This window comes from Acinonyx jubatus, chromosome D2 (genome assembly GCF_027475565.1).
Source record: "Acinonyx jubatus isolate Ajub_Pintada_27869175 chromosome D2, VMU_Ajub_asm_v1.0, whole genome shotgun sequence".
Lineage (NCBI taxonomy): Eukaryota > Metazoa > Chordata > Mammalia > Carnivora > Felidae > Acinonyx > Acinonyx jubatus.
In genome coordinates this window covers 78,491,125-78,510,809 of record NC_069393.1, presented here as the reverse complement: position 1 = coordinate 78,510,809, position 19,685 = coordinate 78,491,125, and the positions used below count along the sequence as shown (strand labels likewise).

The window sequence follows — 19,685 nt, the reverse complement described above, 5'->3', positions numbered from 1 at the left end:
TGAGAGCAGCCTCCATTCACCACCCTTGGCTAATTGCACCCATTAACTGAATCCTGTATTGCAGGGACAGTGGACACTACATATTCCCTTTTCCTCACCACTCAGGCGAGGAGAGGCCTGGAAATCAAATAATAGGTGAGAAAGCGAACGCAATACCAATTATTGCAAAAAGGCCACTAGGAAAAGTCGTGTAAATACAAGTCAACGAACAGAGAACAAAACAATTCGTATGCTTAAAAAAAAAAAAAAAAAAAAAAAATTGCAAGGAAACCCATAATTACTTTAGGAGTTATGGTAATAAATTATTTATTAATGTAAATTATTTCACAGGCAGAGAACATAGAGAAACGAGCAGAAGGATCATGCATTATGTATAAAAGGGAATTGTAAAAATATGATAGCAGCCCTTACTTGTGCCACTCTGGTTCAGGTTTGTCAGCATTTTAATTATAAGCCCTTACTTTCTGTGTTTAATTACTTGGCTGTTAAAGTCTACTCTGTACATGAAAGGGTTGTTCCCGGGGGCAGTCTCCGTGTTAATTTCTACGGGGTAAACCAGTTGGCTGTGCTGAGCCGCGTGGGACTAGAAGATTCCGCGATGAGATTTGACAGCTTTTGGTCTTTTCACTCCACCACTGTTCGTTGCTGGAAGTGGAGTGGCATTGCACCTCGGGTGCAAAAGCCGGCACTCGGAGGTGGGGCATTTTAGATGTCCTAGAACCGGCAGAGGACCGAGACGAAATGGACAACGGTAATGGCACCTGAGTGGCTCAGGCCCGTTTCTGGTCTCTGCCGCTGCTTCTGTCTCTCTCAGAGGTAGCCATTTGGAATCCGAACATTGGACCAGAGCCCCCCATAAGAAACAGGTCATCAACCAAAATCGGCTAGAGAGAGCTTCGTTTTCATTTTTAAAAGCACATCCATATATGACTATGCAGACGTATGATTTTTCGGAAGTTTGCTTTTTCTTTGTTATTGGTTTTTATTTATCATCGGTACACGTGTGAGTTTTCACTCCCTCAAATAGCTTCAGGTTTGTCCGTGCAGGGTGCTTTGAATGTTTCCTCGCACCATTTATTGGTTTCAGACGGTGTTTCCGGAATAAAGAACAGACTGGAAGTGGGTGCAAAGTGTGGTTGGCATATGACAGCTGTTCACGGTGACCAGTGAGAAGGGAGCCTCCCGGGCTGCCTTCTCGCCCAGGCTGGCCTGCCTTGGGGCGGGGAGGGGGCCCACAGTGGTGCCAGAGGACAGTGGAAGACAACTGGCAGGCTGACTGGGCACCACCCACCACGGTGCATTGCCAGGTAGGAAGGTGGTCAAGTTCGGGGCAGCCTGGCCCAACTGCAAGAGCACGGCCTTGGGATTGTAGACCCTGCCGTTGGCTCGCTGTGCGTCCGTGGTTGAGGCGTGACGCTCTTCTGAAGCTCCGTTTCTCCACCCGCAAGCCTGGGAATGCCGTGGTGCCTCGTGGTTGAGCTGTGTGCTTGGGATGTATGCTTACGCGCTCTCTCCGCCTCAGCAAAGGTCCCGGGGGGGTGTTAGTTAACAATTAATATGCAATTTGTTGAGTTCTCCGAATAGTTCTCCCCTGTGTAATGGCTCTCAGCTCTGCCGGGCGCATCAATTTAGAGATGAATCGCAAGCAGGTGCCCATGTCCCAGGCTGTTTATGTACCCACAACCAGGATGGGGATCTAAAGGAGGTGATGGTTAAAAGTGACCTTTCTGTCCCTTCACAGTTTTTGTTGCCACTGGGAATCCTGGCTCCGTGCACATTTCTGAATGCCCCTGGAGGCCAGGGGTGGGGGCTGGAGGTCTGGGTCAGAGCTGAACGGGCCATCACAGGGCCTCAGTGCTCCCTGCCCCATACAGACGGGTGCTCAGTCTGGTATGGTTTTTACCCCTCTACACTGTCTTGTTTGGGGATCCCACCAAGCCTCTTTTTGTAAGAGCAGAGGCTTCCCAGAAGCTGCGGTGGCCGCCATGGGCCGTCCTACCCAGCTGGGGAGGGCAGGGCCCTGGTCGCCACTCTGAAGGTTACCAGCTGCCTTGCTTCTCCTAGAGCCCCTCAGGCCAGCCTTCTTGCTTCCCTTGATGGAGCTGCTGGAGTGTTCTCTCCAGCTGTCCTAATCCCTGTCCTCATGCCTTGGCCGAGGAGCTTGGTGTCCTGTGTCAGTGTGCCTGAACCCAAGATACAGCTGACATTTTATGATTCATCGCACTCAAGAGGGCACATCCAGAGGATGGGGCCCAGTCAGGCAAAGCCCAAGAACGTTTTCTTCCTGACACAGCCTTGAATTAAATCTGTCTCCATCCTGATGACATGGAGAAAGAGGCACTCCAGTTGGCAGGGGGCTCTAGAAGTTCGTTTGAAAATCAGCGATCCCATTGTGGGACCGTGCACGTCTCATTGGGGCATGTCTTCCCCCTGTGTTCTTTTTGTGGGACGGACTTAGTAACGCTGCCTTCAGAAGGACACCTCTCCAGTTTCCCATTGAAAGGGTCGGTGAGAGCTTCTACCCCGAAATCAAGGGTAGAGTCCTTGCAGCCCCGAGGCTAAGTTAGCACAACCCAACCCACAGGGCTGGGGAGACAGCACATCGTCAGCACAAGCAGATAGGTGTGAAATCCAAGAATGAGTCAGCCAGTCTTGATCTGGCTGGAGGCCTGTTACCCAGGCCTGGGAGGCTACAAGAATCTTATATCTTGGGTCTCTGCTTCAGGTGCTTAACCTTTTCTAGAAACCACATTCTGCTGTGGTTATGTCACCATAAGGCAGCCTATAAAACACAGCACACAGATACCCAGGGCCATAAATCTCCTCTATCTCTTGAACCTAAGAAGGCCATAGGCCCCTAAGAATCTGGGCCCTTGGGAATTTCCCTTCAAGTTCAAGGGTAGAAATGGAAACAAGAACATTTGAGGTCAAATGCTATTTGTGTTCCTCCGAGTGTTTTCTTTCTTTGAGCTCTAGATCTGCGTACCCAGCAGCCTTCTGCCCTCCTTAGTCCGGGCGTGGTTGGACTGGGGCCTTGTGAGTGGGGCTGGGGGACCTGGGGTTTTGTTCCCATGTGTGTGAGCATCGGCTGAGGTGGTGGTAGTCTTCCAGAAACCTCAGGCTCGGGCATCAAGCCTCGGCTCTGAAAGACCCCGTGGAGGTCGCAGTGAGAGAACCGGATGCTTTGTATGCTTTTGTGTAAGTTTGTGTGGTTTGTCCTCCCGTCTCGAGGTAGAGCCTGGTGTGCGTTTACCTTACACACACACACTCCCCTGTGAGTCATCCCCAACTTGTGAAGATGGCTCACCAGGGCACAGAGGAGCTTTAGATGCTGCTGAAGGTTGACGTAATGAGGACTGCATAGAGCGTATGTGGCTGGTGCCTTTGTGCTGTGCCCACATCCACCAGAGGCCTGGCGTCAGCGTGTCCCAGGGAGAAGGTGAGAGGCCTCAGACTCTTCCCCTGGTTTCCCAGGCCTCTTCCAGCGGCTCTCCATCTCCATCCAGGACCTGCTGTGCAACTTGGGGCCCCACCCCCTCCTGCGGGAAAGGGCCCTCTGAGTACTTGAAGGGTAAAAGTTTTCCTTGTCTGTAGTTCGACTTCCTGTCTGAAAACAAACAGCAGAACACCAACTTTTAATGGCGTTCTGAATTCACATTTGTAGAGGCTGGACTGGTCAACCCTCTAGAAGCTTCCTGGGTGTGGCTGCCACTCTGACAAAGGTGTTTGAGAACCCAGGTCCCCGAGTAGCCCGTAGGAGCAGTTCTCAGCAATTTTGCCACAAAATAACCTGCGGAACTTATTTAAAAATTTTTTAATGTTTATTTATTTTTGAGAGAGAGAGAGACAGAGACAGACAGAGCAAGCAGGGGATGGGCCGAGAGAGAGGGAGACACAGAATCCGAAGCGGCTCCAGGCTCTGAGCTGTCAGCACAGAGCCCGACGCGGGGCTCGAGCCCACCAACCGTGCGATCATGACCTGAGCCGAAGCCGGACGTAGAGGAGCTTGCTTAAATGCAGACTCCTCCCCTCTAGAGATTGTTTCCTGAGAAAGGGACTGGGCCTAGGAATTGCATTGTAACACCCCAAGGGATGCTCCTGCAGGGGGTCCCAAGCCACACGGAGGAAATCCTGCCATAGAGCCTACGGGTTGCCACTCCAGCACTCCCAACAGTGCTTGGTGCCCAGTTGCCGGAGAGCTGAGCCTCAGCAGTAGGAGCAGAGCCCGCAGTGCCCTCACGGGCCTTGTTCCAGGCAACTGTTTGGTCCTCAAAATAGCTCTGCGAGGGCATCACTGTCTGTCAGTCTCATTTTACACATGAGGAAACTGAGGCCCTGAGAGATTAACTCTGCCGAGCTGAGACTCAAACCCGTGTCCATACCCTTCCCACCCTCCCAAGTGACCCCTGCTCAGTGGACTCCGCAGGTCCGTGGCCCTGGTCACTTTTGAAAGAGTTAACAGTTGTTTGTGCAGAGTGATATTGAATGGAGGGGCGGGGGCATCCGGTGTCCTCTCCTCAGAGCCCTCCTGAGGTCCTTTTTGTACAGTGTGACGTCAGGGCCAGAAGCTCAGGGCGGTTTGCCATGAAAAAGTGGCTTCTATTCCTGTTTCTTTTGTCTGATGACCTGACCCAGCAAATCGCTTTATGTTCCTTGAGTGAAGGGGGAGAACACCAAGGCTACACATAGCCTCCGTTGTCTTTACTTTTCTTATGTTGTACTTCTTCAAGCGATAAAGATGGTAACCGTTGAAATACTGTCTGTCCCTCAGACAGACCAGGTGGCCCCCTGGCTGCTGTTGAGGCACAGAAGCAGTGCTCCACGTTGGGCAGTGCGTGGTGTTTCCAGAGACTCCCAGACATCGTAGCGCTAACCAGACTCCCGGCCGCTTCCCATGCAGCTATCCGCGGCCTCGGTAAAGTGGGAAGTTGAACGCGGAGCCCAGCCTGTACCTCCCTGACCAAGGATAAAAGACCACTGAGGCCAAGCGAACCCCCACAGCCGGCTGTGCCGCTTTCCGGCACACTGTCGGTTCCTGCCTCCGCCCGCCGCCACCGGCTGAGGTCTGCGGTGTGCCGGGCACTGGGTGGCCATGCTGGGTCTGTGCTTGACAGCTTGTGGCTCAGTGGAAGCAGACACGTAAACAGATAATTAGGGTCCAGTCAACGTCTGGGCCGGAAGATCGAAAGTCAGACAGAGAGCTGTGGGCGCCTAGTGGCTAATATGGAGAAGGCATATCTACAGAGAAGGTGATGTGGAGTTGGCTCTTCTGGACTAGAAAGAGCCCCTTGCTGGAAGGATGAAGGCAGGAGGAGAAGAGTCCAGGCCTTTGCAAAGGCGCAAGGGCGTGAAAGAGCTGATGTTTGGGGGGGGGGGGGGGAAACGGTAGATTCATTGCAGACACATCGTGCTCACGTTTGACCGGTGGACCCAGTTAAGAACCGAGTCTTAATCATTTCAACGAGGAAATCTTACCGTTAGGGTCACAGAGGGTTACTCTTAGAACGGAGTGGAGTGGTTCCCCCAGGCAAACAGGAGCACGCCAGCGCTAGCCATCCAACCCGGTCCCCGCCGGGGATTCGAGAGGGACCCTGAACGCAGTTGGGGCACCTACCTCCTCTCACAGCAGTTCCCTGTGCCCATTCCTGAGGCTGCTTCACTAAACTCCCACTTTATTAAGGGTAGCTGGTACGTAAGAACTACTCTCTGGGCTGTGTCCACAAACCAGGGGGAGGGTGCTTTACGGGCTCTTTCAGGGGTCCTTGAAGATGGTTTCGACTCTGCCTGCTTCTTGTCTGATGTCTGATGTCACAGGAAGTTCAGGGTGTCTAGAGCAGGGTGAACTGGGGAGATGGGGTCGGGATGCCAGGCTAAAACGTTTGCCTCCTTTCTGCAAGGCCATGGGCAACTACCTGGGGTCAGACCATGCTAGGCATGGGTCCCGAGAAGTTCTCTGGAGGCAGTGAGGAGGTGAGCCTGGAATGGGGAGGCCTGCACATCCTGTCAGGATGCCCCAAGATCACGAGGTGGCCATGGGGGAGGGATGGTGCTGTCAGATGAGAGGGACCGAATGTTCTGCTTAATTGACTCCCAAGTCCTCTTACTTCTCATGACTTCCCTGGAGATGGGAAAGTTCCAGCGCAGTGAAATTAAAATGGAATAGAAAGTAGTTTCCTCTGAGAATGGGATCAATTCTTTTTAATTTCACGGGTTTCCCAAGGCCTCGAACAGAGGCAGTCTGTGTTGAGCCTTGGGTTCCTTAAGCAGGGCTACTGTGGCTCCATGTTGGGGCCCCTGCTGCTCTGTGGCTGGGCTCCCTGGGTCCTTCCTCAGTTGGTCGCATTCCTGACCCACCTGATGCCTCAGGGCCCTGTCTCCAAAGAGAAGTTGGTGGCCAGTGTTATCGTAAGAGAACTCCCTAAAAGACCGAAGGAGCAAACCCAGAGGAGGCTGGGATCATAGGCCCTGGCCGTGACCCCGGGCCTGCACCAGTGGGCTTGGTGGCCACATCCCCCACACGTTTGGAAATAGATTTGTCCTTATAGAGAATGTAGAAACCACAGGAGAACAAAAAGGAACACATATAAATCAGCCAGCTATCTCTCATTCGACTGTGAACATTTTGGTTTATTTTCTCTTAATCTTCACAGATAACATACATATTTGACAAAATAGGAATCCTGCTATATCCATACGGTTTTTCTGCCCTGTTGTTTCAGCTTTGGAATTACGTCATTAACATTCTCTGGAACGGTCCTGTTTTCATGCTCTGTCTTCCTCCCTGGTCGTTTATGTCACCAGCCCCGCCTGGAGGGCGTTTCAGTTGTGGCTCCCATTCCGCTGTCACTCGTGTCACTTTGCAGAACATCATGACACGCAAATCTTCACTTGGTTCTGAGGATAACTCTTCTTTTTGCGAAGCAGATAACAGATAATTTTACTTTATTATTAGTTTACTGATCTTTCAACTGCTAACAAATGTCAAATCGAAACTGGTTTAAAAGAATAGTGGCTGCTCCAGGGACAATGGGCAGTGAAGACTTATTTCAAACAACATAAATGCTACTTGCACAAAGGCGATTGATTCATGGTGATAATTTGTCAAATTTAGTGAACGGGCCACGTATGGAGACTTGTCGTGCACTGGGGCCCAGAAGGATTCGGAGAAGGACGGGAATTGAACATTTGGTGACTGGCCTGGTTTGGTCCCAACTGGTCTGGGCTTCTGGAAAACCTCTCCCCCGCATCTCCAGCTTCTGAGGCCCCCTTGTGGGAATAGCCTCTGGCCGGTTCCTCCCACGTCCCCTGCACAGTGTCCCAACCCCTTAGACGTGTCTCATAACTGTGGCAGGGCACCCTAGATGAGAGTGTCACATTTAGCCCTAATTTGGCTTATCTTTGGCTCGTGAGCCTCCTTTTGGGCCTCACTGGTCAATTCCCTTTGAGCCTGTCCAGTAGCTGCTGACACTCAGCCCAGGGTCTGTCCTTTGATGTCTCTCTGTGTCCTTTGAGAAGTGGCCTAAGTGGTGGGGATCTGGGCCTAGGAGTTGGACCCTGTGTGGTCCTTGCAGACTGGTGCACTCCTGTGGGTTTCACCATGGTTTTCTGAGTGGATGGTCCACCCTGTACGACTCCTAAACTCGTGGAGGGCAGGGCCGATGTCGGGCTCCCTGTGGTTCCTTCCCCTCAGCGCTGCAGTGTAGTGAAAAGAACAGGGCTCTGGGTTGAGCCAGGCTGCGGTCATTTGTGTGGCCCCGGGCCACTCACTCAACTTCCTCCAGCCTCCGTCTCCCCACTTGGGCAGTGATGGTGCACAGGGAGCCTTGTGGGTTACAGCGGCCAGGGGGATATCTGCTCCCCCGTGGGAGTAACTGACTGCAGTGCTTTGAGAATCGGTGTGCATCGAACCCCTAGCTGAATGTCATTTCAGGTTTTACGTCCATCCTTCTACAGGCTGAACGACTCAAGCCATAGTTTTCTGTATATTCCTGTGTGTACAGTTTATAAATGTGTGTCAATTAAGAAAGCCAGAACCTTGCCAATATGTTGATCCCTGGAAGCACAACATATTCTTAACTCTGCTTTTGTGTTATAAACTTGAACACCAGAACTGTATCAGGTGTATTTGTGCCTGCCCTCCTAAAATTCTCAGCACAGTGCCTGATTCTATAGTAGAAAAACAACAAATAGGTCCTGAATATTTCACTAAAATAAAGGTTCAAGTGCAAAGTCAGCATTTCCTAGTGGGGGGGGGGGGGGCGGGGAGGTAGCTTCTTTATACATGTGTTCAAGCAGAGGCCTGAATATGTAAGTTTCAATTGTACCCTTAAGTCTGTGCAGCCCAAGACATGCTCCTACAGATTTTGACGGTTTAAAAAAAAAATTTTTTTTTAACGTTTATTTATTTTTGAGAGACAGAGCATGAGTGGGGGAGGGGCTGAGAGACAGAGAGAGACAGAGACAGAGAGAGACAGAATCCGAAGCAGGCTCCAGGCTCTGAGCTGTCACCACAGAGCCTGACGCGGGGCTGGAACTCATGAACCGTGAGATCATGACCCGAGCTGAAGTCAGTGCTTCATCGACTGAGCCGCCCGGGTGCCCCCAGATTTTAACGGATTTAAATGTCCTCGATGCCGTGAGAAATCAGGTGAACACAAGAAGAGTGCTCTATGGTTGGCGGCTATTGGTGATGACATTGATGTTGAGGAGCGTGGTGGTGGAGGCATAAATCAATTTCCAGTTTCTGTCGTCAGCAAGTATTCTCGAGATGGAATTCAGATGAACTAACCTGGCAGTACCCCCCCTCCCCGCCCTCCAATTCGACCTTGACCCTCCCACATACCAAAAGACTCCTCTTTGGTCTTCTGCCAGGGCATTGAGTCCCGGCCCCAGAGCAGCCAAGCACTGAGAGAGACCGTAACAAACATACTGCCCTGACGCTGCAGGCCGGGGGAGGGGTGGGGCAGGTCGATTTCCCATCTATAAAATGGGAAAGCGTTTGGGTGAAAATTGTTGTTTTGGACTTTCCTGGGAGGCAGTACGGACTTTTGGGAAGGAGGCTGTACCAGGAGGCCGGCGGGCGGTGGGGAGTGTGGTACATGCATCTCAGGCTTGCTCTGCTCCTGATGCAAAACTCTGGGATTCCCGTCCCCTCTCTGAGCCTCAGTTTCTCGTCTACGCAGTTAGAGCCTTCCTGGCTCTAGAATCCTGTTTAAGATGGACTCTTGGTGAGGAGGCAGAGGGCTGGCATGGAGGCCTTCTCAAATCCTGTTTTCTCTTTGTCGTTTCTGAACCAGAAAATGACAGATGGCGAGACCTGGACAGGAAATGCCCTCTTCAGATCGAGCAGCCGAGCGCCAGCATCTGGGAGTGCCTGCCCGAGAAGTGTCAGGACGGCGCTCTGTGGCACCGGGAGGCAGCGACCGCCTGCGCGGTGACCAACCTGATCAAAGACCTCAGCCTCAGCGACCACAACGGGAACCCGTCAGCGCCCCCCAGCAAACGCCAGTGCCGGTCACTGTCCTTCTCCGATGAAATGTCCAGCTGCCGGACATCGTGGAGGCCCTTGGGCTCCAAAGTCTGGACTCCGGTGGAGAAGAGACGTTGTTACAGCGGGGGCAGCGTCCAGCGCTATTCCAACGGCTTCAGCACCATGCAGAGAAGCTCCAGTTTCAGCCTCCCCTCCCGGGCCAACGCGCTGTCCTCGCCCTATGACCAGGCAGGGTTCCACCACCGCTTTGGAGGTCAGCGCTGCCAAGGGGCGCCGGGCTCGGCCACCTGTGGACAGGCGGGCGACATCTGGAGCCCTGGCCCGGCCCCCGTGGGAGGCGGCCGGCTTGACATGCAGCGGTCCTTCTCCTGCTCGCACGAGCAGTTTTCCTTCGCGGAGTACCGTCCACCCTCAGCCAACAGCACACCCGCCTCAACCCCAGAGCTGGCCAGGCGCTCCAGCGGGCTGTCCCGAAGCCGCTCCCAGCCGTGTGTCCTTAACGACAAGAAGGTCGGCATTAAGCGGCGGCGCCCAGAAGAGGTGCAGGAGCAGCGGCCTTCCCTGGACCTTGCTAAGATGGCACAGGTAAGAGCCCCGGCCACACGGGAGGCCCCGCGGGAGCACCTGGGTGCTCGTGGGAGCCTCTGCTGGTCCTGGCCCGTCCCGGGCAGAGGCGCGGGGCCCAGCAGTGGGTTCTTCCCCCGTTTTTTAAAATCCTCTTCGAAGAAAGACGATACCAAGTTCGTTTTTTAATTTTAGTGTCTTTAAAATCAGAAAAGTCAGAAATGCTCTTTCCCTGTGAACACAGTGCTGGCGGTACAGGGGCAGGCAGGTGGCGGGAGGCGAGGCGTTACGGGGGCAGGCCGTTGTCACCCAGCACTGGCGATCCCCTTCCGGCACCTCGCTGGAGCCTCTGTGCCTGAAACCCCATCCCGGTGGCACAGGCCGGGACTCCTTGTCCTTCGGATTAGGCTGGTCCTGAGATCAGGACTGTGGGTAATGGTTTTAGAGGGTGAGGGATCGGAGCAGCACTTAGTCATTGGATTAAACTGTCAACAACGTGAGACCATCAAGACGCTGTGATTGCTGTCCTCTGCGCCACCTCCGTCCGCCTCGCCGTTCACCGTAGGCGAGGCCTCCGGCCACATGCGCCCTCCCGCGCACTTTATCCTCTGTGTCTTGGAGCCCTGCCTCGTGCTAACACTGATCGCGGGTGTTGATTCGAACGAGATGAACTTGGGAGTTAATATTCTGTCTTTAGGGCAGTCTCTGAGCCTGAGTGCCCCCTGCGTTTGGTTCTTCCCGAGGAGGCCTGAGGTTGTGAGTTTGACAGTGAGGCCCAGGGAAGGATGGGTGGGGGGTGGGATGCAGTCTGTGTCCTGTGTCCGGGAGGTCCTGCGCTCCGTGCCATGGCTTCCCCTTCCTCTTCTGTTGTTGTGGAAGCATCGGTCACCGCTGGGTGTGAGGGGACCAAGACCGGCTGGCCTCGCTCATGCGGCCCGTGGCCACTTCTGGGCAGGCAGCCTCGTGTCGACTCCTCTTGGACCTGACGGCCTTCCTTCAGTGCCCAGGGCTGCTTTTTCAGCCGGACCTCCTTTTGCTTTAGAGTGAAAATGCCGCTTCTGTCGATGGCATTTCCTTCTCTTCTCTAGACCCCCCTCCCAGCCTAGAGGTACCTGCCCTCCCCTCCCCCGGCCCACAAAAAGAAGAGGGGCAGGTGTCTCAAGTCTTGAGCAGGCACCTTGCCCCAGAGTCCAGACTGTCTGGCTGTTTGCTCCAGAGTCCGGCCATGGCCCAGGGCAGCTGGAGGACAGGCTCGTGACAGACTCTGCCTCCCCCATGTTGGGGAAGAAACCTCCATCCTCTGCCCTCATTTTCCAGTTTCCATTTCTTCCATCGCTCTCCCCAGGTGTGTCCCTTTCTTTTTCCTAAGTTGTGGACATGTTTTGCTTTACTAGCTAGACAACGGCCGAACACATTCATTTGTGTTGGACACGCGAGTGGGATTTTCCTTCTCTGGAGAAATTTAAATAGGTAAAGAGGCTGGAAAGGTGACAGATTTGGGTGACTTCTGAAGGAAACCCGGAGCCCTGAGTTCTGGGTGCGATAAATGGCTTCAGTTAAATTTTTAATGTTGAGCTTATTTTATTACCTAATAAGCTAGATAGGTAATAAAAACAACTTACACGTGTTATTGTATTTTACTAGCCACAAGTCGGAGTAACACCACTGGCGTCACTGGAGACGTTTCCCGTCCTCACTCGGGTAGAAACTGTTTGAAAATCTATTGCTCAGTGGGGCTGTGCCCAGATGTGTAGATTGCTTCATTGGCTCCAGGCAGGCCTCCAAGATCCCGGTGAGGCCGCCCTGATTCCTCCCGCCTTTCTCTAACCAAGGCCTGGGTAGGGCAGAGTCCGGGGCAAGTGCAGAAGGGGCCCCTGGGAAGCGTGTGTGCCAGAAGGGGGCGACTGGAGCCCTGGGGTTGGACCCTGAGCCACCCCGACCAAGCCTCTAGAGCCCCGGCCAGTCCTGTCTCCGCGGAGCTCTGCCTGCTTTGGCTCCCCCATTGTATAATTTATGGCCTCGCGAGGTGGGCCTTGCTTTTCCAGGAGCCTTTTTAAAAGCCAGGCCTAGGGCAACTCCAGTGCCTTTGCAGAGAGCCCTGGATCCAGCCTGGAACGTGTAGGGTCCTCTGCCTGGGAACCCCAGGAGCTGAACATGTCACTGGTATACAGACACCTGCCCATGGCCAGGTGACAGCTGACACGGGACTGCCCAGATACCAGCCCCCGTGGGCTGTGGCTTTCTCAGCATTTGTAACTGCTGGGGCAGGAGCAGGGGCTGCGCATCTATGGAAAGACAGGCCTGTAGCCAGGGTCGGCACTGCTCTGTTTCTCCAACCTAGATCTTGGACCCTTTTTTGTAGGTCTTGTGATCTTGGTTTGTAAATACTCACTTTTCTGGTGGCAGGGGGTTCTAACTGAGCATTTTTGTGAAGGAGCCCCTTTGTGTGCGTAGATCTGGGACCAGGTGTATGAGATTGTCACATCAAAGGTGCAGAGTGCCTTTCCGGTTAGACCCTCGGTGGACGGGGCGTTCTGAGAAACCCCGGCTTCCTGAGGCGTTGACTGGGGCCAGAGCCTTCGGGGCCCAGGGCACACCTGCCAGGGTGTGGGTGAACATGCAGGAGCTTTTCTCTGGCCGTCAGTCAGGGTGCCCAGAGCAAGGGTGGGGGGTACCCAGAGCCCCTGAAGCCTTGTCCATCCAGCCCTTCCTGCGGACACTGCTGTCCTTCTAGAACATGGTGTTCACTTTTGGATCTGCAGTTGGGGCCTGGGGGCACAGCGACAAATCAGAAGGCGTCCAGATGAGGGGCAGAAGGCTGGCAGCCCTGGGCAAATTACTTGACATCTCTGTGCAGCAAAGCACATCGTCCCCACAGCTGCTGTGGCTTCTGCCGGAAGAGTAAGGGAAATAATGCATGTGTGCGTGTTTGTATAACGTGTCAACCTGTACGTGTGTGTCTGCGACGTGCAGATATATGTACATGTGAACGTACGTGTGTGTCTGTATCCTTGCCTGTGTGTACACGCACCACCTAGCGCCCTGGCTGGCGCACAGGGAGTGCGGACGGGTGCCCCTGGCGTTGCTGTTGCACATGTTGGGAGGGAAGGCGTGGGCGCGTTCTGGGCGACTCCAGAGGCAGAACTGGGAGGGGGGTGATGGTCCCAGGAGGCACACTCAGTCCCTTGTGAGGACTCCCTTTTTTCTCTATTTGCCCATCTCTTTCCTTCTGTGTTTCCCTTCCCTTTTCTGCCCTTGCCATTTACTTCTCCTTCTTTGTTCCTCTTCCTGCCTCGTCCTTTCCTTTTGAGAACGGGGAGGAGGCCTGCCCTGCCGCTCAGCTCGGCCTGCGGTGAGCGCCGTGCTCGGAGCCGAGGGTCGTGAAGCGGTGTTGGATTCGGAACCACCTCCGCCAGAGGAGGTTGGCCACATGTGAGCGTTTTGTGTCACGTCTGCAGCCCGTGGGACTAGGTAGACATGGTCTTGGGAGCTCACCGGATGCCCCGCCCTGCCCCTGGCCAGCACCCCTGGGCACAGCTGGCCGGCAGTGGCCGATGCCTCTCGGGCAGTGAGGCCGGACCGCGGTGGGTCGGGGGGTCAGCAATTGCCTTCAGACCTGTCTGCCTTTGCTCACGTCTTGTTAAAACCTCAGCGCCCAGCGCACGGACGGGGATGCCGAGCGAGGCTGCAGGCGGCTCCTGCAGCGGGAGGGGGGAGGCTGCAGCGAGGAGGGTCCCCGCTGGGAGAACTGGCTCGAGGACCCAGCCCAGGGAGGCCCGCCCCACCCCGGAATTGGCATCGTAGCCACGCGGCTCCCAGAGCAGCTGCCCGAACGCGGCCCGGAGGGTCAGTCGCGCCCACCCCTGCCCGGCTCACATGGTGCTGACCTCCCGCTCGGCTTTCCCCACGTGACCCCTTCTGCCTGGTGTTTTGTGTGAATGTGTGCCATTGAGAGCAGGGCCCGGCCTGAGCATCGGAGTTGTTTATCAGCGGGACTTTTGCTGACATGTTTATTAGTTATTGCTTCTTGGAGACTTGGCGTGACTAGCAAGCGTCGGTTGACTCCCAGCGAGACCTGCGCCGTGCGTGGCCATTTAGGCCCGGATCGCATGCGTGGGAGCCAAGGTTTCGGGGGAAAAGAAAAAAAAAGCAACAATTAAAATGAGGTACCCGCCGAATGCCGTGCCCCTGGGTGTCCCAGTCCTTGCTGTATTTTTGACTCCAAGCTGGTCAGCCTGCAGGAGCAACAAATTGTATTTCTCAACAGTGCTTCAAACAGAAGCGAGGCACTTGTGAGGAGGGGTCGGGATGCTGAAACAGAGGTTTGATTGATCGCAGCTGCCCACACACTGAGTCCTCAAACCTCCTGGAGCAAGCCCCAGAACAGGCAGCAACTGTTGTGTTAGCAGATGTTTGAGGGGCCCAGAAAGCTGGCCGGGGGCAGCGTGGGGCAGGGGAGAAGCACGGGGTAGCAACTGTGCCGAGCACTGATCCAGGACGAGTCTGGGAGTCGAGTCCAGGAGAGCGGGGTTGGCTGGGGCCCTGGGGGCTCCGAAGGGCAGGGGGCTGTGGCCCGAAGCCGCCGGAGGGGTATCACAGATGCTCATCAGTAACTCTTGGCTCTTTGTTGGCACGGTGTCCCTGGGTCAGCCTTCCACGGTCCACCCCGCTTACCGGCAGGGGTTGCCTTTAGCAGGGGAGCGGCCCTCCTCAGCCCCCGTGTGGGGTGGCCCTTCGCACTACTGGCTGCGTGACCTTCCCGCTCAGGCAGCCCCGGCAGCCACAGCCAGCCGTGCTTTTCCTTGGCAAAGTCCCTGGGCTCAGGCCTGGCTCGTCCGAGCCTTTGTGGCCGCCTCCTGCCTGCACTGCCCCCGGCTGGCCACTCTGCCGGGTTTAGTTGCCTGCAGTCTTGCACCCTTAGACCTCTCCTGCTGGCGTGGGGAACCGTGCGGATGGCAAATAGGGGAATTCAGAGATGCATCGCCCTTTACAACACAGAACGCAGGCAGGCATGAGGATCTGGTGAAGGGCAGTCAACAGAAAGCCCGGGATTTCTAATTGGCACAAAATAAATGCTAAATAAAAGTAAAGGCAAAACGCACTGTGGGTGCATGGGAGTACTTGCCTCTGATGAGGAACCAGTCAGGATGGGCTCCAACAAAGGAAGAGAGTCTTTAAGACTTGGACCATCAGAGGGGTGGATGGCACGGGGTGGCGGCAGGGGGCACGGATCCAGCACGTCGATTCTGTGCTCTTGATGGACACTGCTAAGCAGTAGCATTTTTTCTGCTTGAACTTTGAGGAGGTCTTAGACTCCTCCCCTCGGGGATCCTGGCAGCCGCTGCTAACTAACTGCCCTCTGTCCATCCCCTCACCTGAGGGTGAGGCCTCCAGAGTCCGGGGCGAGTCAGCCACTTGCCCAGAGCCGCGTGGTTCCTTAGGACACTGGGAAGGCTGGAACCGGGGCCTCCTGACTCTGTGTTCTGTGCTCTTCCTGCTGCTGAGATTCATCCGACACACGGACGGCCCGGCTGGCCTTTCCAGGTAGCCGACCCTGGTGAGACCTAGAGGACGCGGACAGAGTCAGAAAGGGGCTCAGTTTCCCTCGCTGCCACGTTTGAGCTGTGCGCCCTTGGGCAGGTCACCCCTCCGTAGCCTCCATTTCCTTGTCCGTAAAATGGGAACAGCACTTCCTGTTTCTCCCCGGGGTGGGGCGGCGTCCCGTGGCGTGGGTCCCGCCAGCGGCTGGCCCTCGGAGGAACGTCAGAGCCGCGCCCTGCGGCCCATCTCCTGCTGCTCTGGTTCTGGGCAGTCAGCCGCTCCCGGGGGAGGGCGTCAACGGGAGGCCAGGGTCCTGCCAGTGGGAGAGCAGGGAGGGCCGAGCCAGAGGCTAGTTGGAGCTCTCTCTGGGGTTTCTTCCCTGTCAAAAACGGGCACGTCAGCAATAGCGCAGCACCCCTGACGGGGGTTCTCATGCTTCAAGGAAACCCCCGTTCAGACTCTCGGATCGCTCCTTGCCGTCCCCGGCTGCCACCACCAGGTTGCATAAGCAACCCGCTTAAGGTCACTCGGATCGGGGCCGAGTGTTGACACAATAGCTTTGATCTCCCGGGAAAAGAAAAATAGAAGGAGTTCAGCTGGGGACATGCCAGGGAGGCAGCTTTTAGTGGCACTTGGTGATTTTCCATGCTTTCATTGTGAGCCTCTCCGAGCCGGGAGGTGTCTTAGAAGATGTGAGGCAACACAGTTCTGGGGTGCCCAGGGTTTTCTGGAAGGCCTCTGCTTTGGAAGCCAGTTGGGCCTCTGAGCCCTTCGAGCCCCCCTGATGTGCTCAGAGCACCCTCAGGTGCCAGGCCCTGCTCTGGTCCCGGGCTCAGGGACCTGTGAGCTGGGGGCCCGGCCCGCCGGAGGCCAGCATGCCTGAGTCCCGCTTCGTGGAAGCCAGAGTGGGAAGGGTCTGCGGGCTGGGTGACCCTTGCCTCTCTGGTTCAACTCCAAGGGCCCACAGAGGAGGGTTTAGAGAAACCCCGTGTTGCTCCAGCCTGCTGAAGAAGACGCAGACCGTGGGGAGACAGAGGGCTGGTGGAGAGCAGAGCCTTGGCCTTTCCCGTGGGGTGGGCTCAAGCCTCATCCTGGCAACTTAAATTTACTTGACCCCTTGGCACCTGGTCCCCATCGTCAAGGTTGGGGTAGCAGCCCCTTCGGTCATTGTTCACTGGCAGCACTGAATGAGTTCATTAGCATGAAATGCTCCTGTGTGCCCGGGGTCAGCCCTTAGTAAGAGTCGGTCGTCATCGCTGCTATTGGTGGTCACGTTTTAGGAGGAGAGAGAGAGATTGGTCAGAAGGAAGGAACTGCCCCGTTCATTGAACGTGAGCTGTCGTCTCTGGGGAGATTCTTGGTTTCTGCAGTTCTGAGGTCCTCAGCCGTATCTCTGCTCCCCAGAAGAGGGCCTGGAGCCCGGAGGCTCATGTGGCTTGTCTGAGGGCCTGAGTTGAGTTGTTGAGTTGCCTCATTGGGGTTTGGACCTAGGGTTCTGTGACTCCAGTGCCAGGGTTTCGCCCTGCTGCCACATGGTAGATGCTTCCCATATCACAGGGGCGACCGAGTGTGCCCTGTCATTGGAACATAGCTGCGTTTGGGGTCAGAAGACGTGAGTTGAGACCCAGTCCTGCACTTGGCTATGTTGTGGCCGGGAGCCAGCTGTCCTGCTTCTCTGAGCCCCGGGTTTCTGACCACGTTCACCTCTGCCCAAGCATGGTCTGCATGGACTACAGCTTCCTGGGCCTCTCCCCAGAGTCTGAATGGTGGGTCTGGGCCAGGGCCCCGGTGCCAGAGTGTTTCAGAAGCTCCCCAAGTAAGTGGGGTTTGGGAGCAGTGGAGGTGGGCTCAGGTCCAGCCTGGTGCCCCTGCAGAGGCCAGGGGTGGGCTCATCTCAGGTGGAGACAGCACTGGGAGTCCAGGCCCCTCAGTCAGGAGATACTGGGTTGGCCTGGGTTGGGAAAGGGGTGACCTGGAGAAGGGATTCGAGAGCCTGGTTTTCTGACTTCCAAGTCATCGGATGAGCCCCTGCTGAGTCCCTGTGCCAGCAGAAGAGTGGCATCCCTACCTGACAGTCGACCTTCCTGAGCACCAGAGAGGCCTTGAGGTTGACTTATGCTAAGCTGGGGACATAGCTGCCTTAGAACTGGCGGGAAAAACATCTAACGGGTCGCACCGGACATTTGTTTTTTGTTTCGTTTTGTTTTTGTGTTTAAAAAATTTTTTTTTTTAATGTTTATTTTTGAGACAGAGAGACAGAGCATGAACGGGGGAGGGTCAGAGAGAGAGGGAGACCCAGAATCTGAAGCAGGCTCCAGGCTCCGAGCTGTCAGCACAGAGCCCGCCGCGGGGTTCAAAGCCACGAACCCTGTGTGAGATCATGACCTGAGCCGAACTCGGAAGCTCAACCGACCGAGCCACCGAGGTGCCCCTAGCACTGGACGTTTGTGAGTCACACCCTTACGTGTGGATTCTTAAAGGTGGGTTCTGAGTCCCTGCTCACCATTCCAGAGTGAATGACCAGGAACCAAGTGTGACTGTTTATGCCTTGTCCAGATGCCGCATGTGTCTGGTGTCTCTGGACCGTGGTAGCCCTTGAAAGAGGCCGGGCTTCCAGAGTATTCTCACAGCCCATCAGAATCAGCCTCCTGGCGGAAATAAGCCACAAGGCAGCCCTGGAAGAGCTCAGGAGTGACATGGGGTTGGGAGGCCCCCGGGAGAAGCACGGGTGCAAAGGTCGGAGTTAGGAAGGGACAGGGAGGAGGCCCAGCATAGGGGGCCCCAACTCTGAAGTCATCCGGCTTTTATTCTGAGTGCAGGGGGAGCATCAGAGAGTTTTAAGCAGGGGAGACAGTACCCGGGGGAAAGCTCCTTCTGGCTGGGGTGGGCAGCACAAACTGAGAGCTATGGGGAGATAAGAGGCCGTGGGCAGGGGCAGTGTACGTACTGATTTGTGTCAGAGGCTCAAAATGTTTTGGAGATGGTACAATAGGACTGGCCAATGGGTTAATCTTGTCATTAGCATCCAAGTCCCCTGAGTCTGAGACCTCACCAGGTAGAGAATCCATTGCCTCAACCCTCAAAGACTGCTTCCTTTAAACTACTGTGTTCAGTGGGTGCTGGTTCTAAGTCCTTCCTGTTATCTAACCTTCAGCCCTCACTTAGCCGGCATCACCTGTTCTCAGTAAAAGTGAAGTCTGGTCGATCACCGTGATTCATTTGGTTTTCACAAGCATCCTTGGAACCGTCCCACCCCCAAATCCTTGCGTATCAGTGCTTTGCCAGCCCAGGCCGTCCTTCCCTGCTATGGAAATTCAGTCCCGCCCCTATCCAGCTACCCCTGTCCCCAGACCCCTGACTGCCGTGCCAGAGTTTCTCAGTCCTTGTCCACTTGACAGCGGGTGCTGTCTGGACTTGGGCTGGAGAAGGCCGGGGGCAGCTCGGGGCCACGGGAGGGTTCTCGTACAGTCTCGAGTGCCTGTCACGCTGGATCTCCCTCAGCTGGGCCACATCTGCGCTGTTTACAGCGGCTGGGGCAGCAGCTTTGGAAAATGTGGGGCCTGCCATGGCCTCTGAGAATCTACCAACAGAGCCTGTAGTCCCAGCCCAGCCCAGAAGGATGCGGCGGAAGGGGGCGCTTGACGGACCTGGAGGGATTTTGACATTCCCTGCCCTATTCCTGCTTCCTTATTGGGGACGTTGCGGTAACGCCTCCTGGGAAGGGGCTCCAAGCCCTCAGCGAGCCTGGGCGGCTGAGAGAGCCCCGGGGAGGGCTGGCGACCGAGGCGCCACGAGGCGTCACTGAGATGGACGTGTGCTTCATGAGGAGCCAGGCCCAGAGCTAACGCATCTGACACCTGCCTGTGCTTTTGCCTGATGCACGCCACTGGCTTTCGTGGGGTCGGCCCAGGACGGAAGCTTACGTTCGCCCCTTTTGTCTTTTGCAACACACCCCTCCGTTGTCCCAAGCACTCCAGCGACGTAGACTCTCCCCTGTGGACGCGGGCCGTTTGTTTATTTATGACATTTCTGCAGTATCGGTGCCCTGAACGACTGCTCCTTCTCCCAGCTTCAGGCCACAGTTTGAGAA

General features: G+C 55.5%; 1 protein-coding gene across 2 annotated transcripts in view; it reads left to right on the top strand.

Annotated features, from left to right (window-relative positions):
* The window catches only part of FAM53B (family with sequence similarity 53 member B), a 109,354-nt gene that overhangs the window by 48,106 nt on the left and 41,563 nt on the right, over window positions 1-19,685 (top strand). For both annotated transcript variants that reach the window (XM_027063333.2, XM_053207060.1), the window contains exon 4: window positions 9,297-10,075. In XM_027063333.2, coding sequence (XP_026919134.1) covers window positions 9,297-10,075 — 779 coding nt within the window. The remainder of the gene's footprint in view (window positions 1-9,296; window positions 10,076-19,685) is intronic.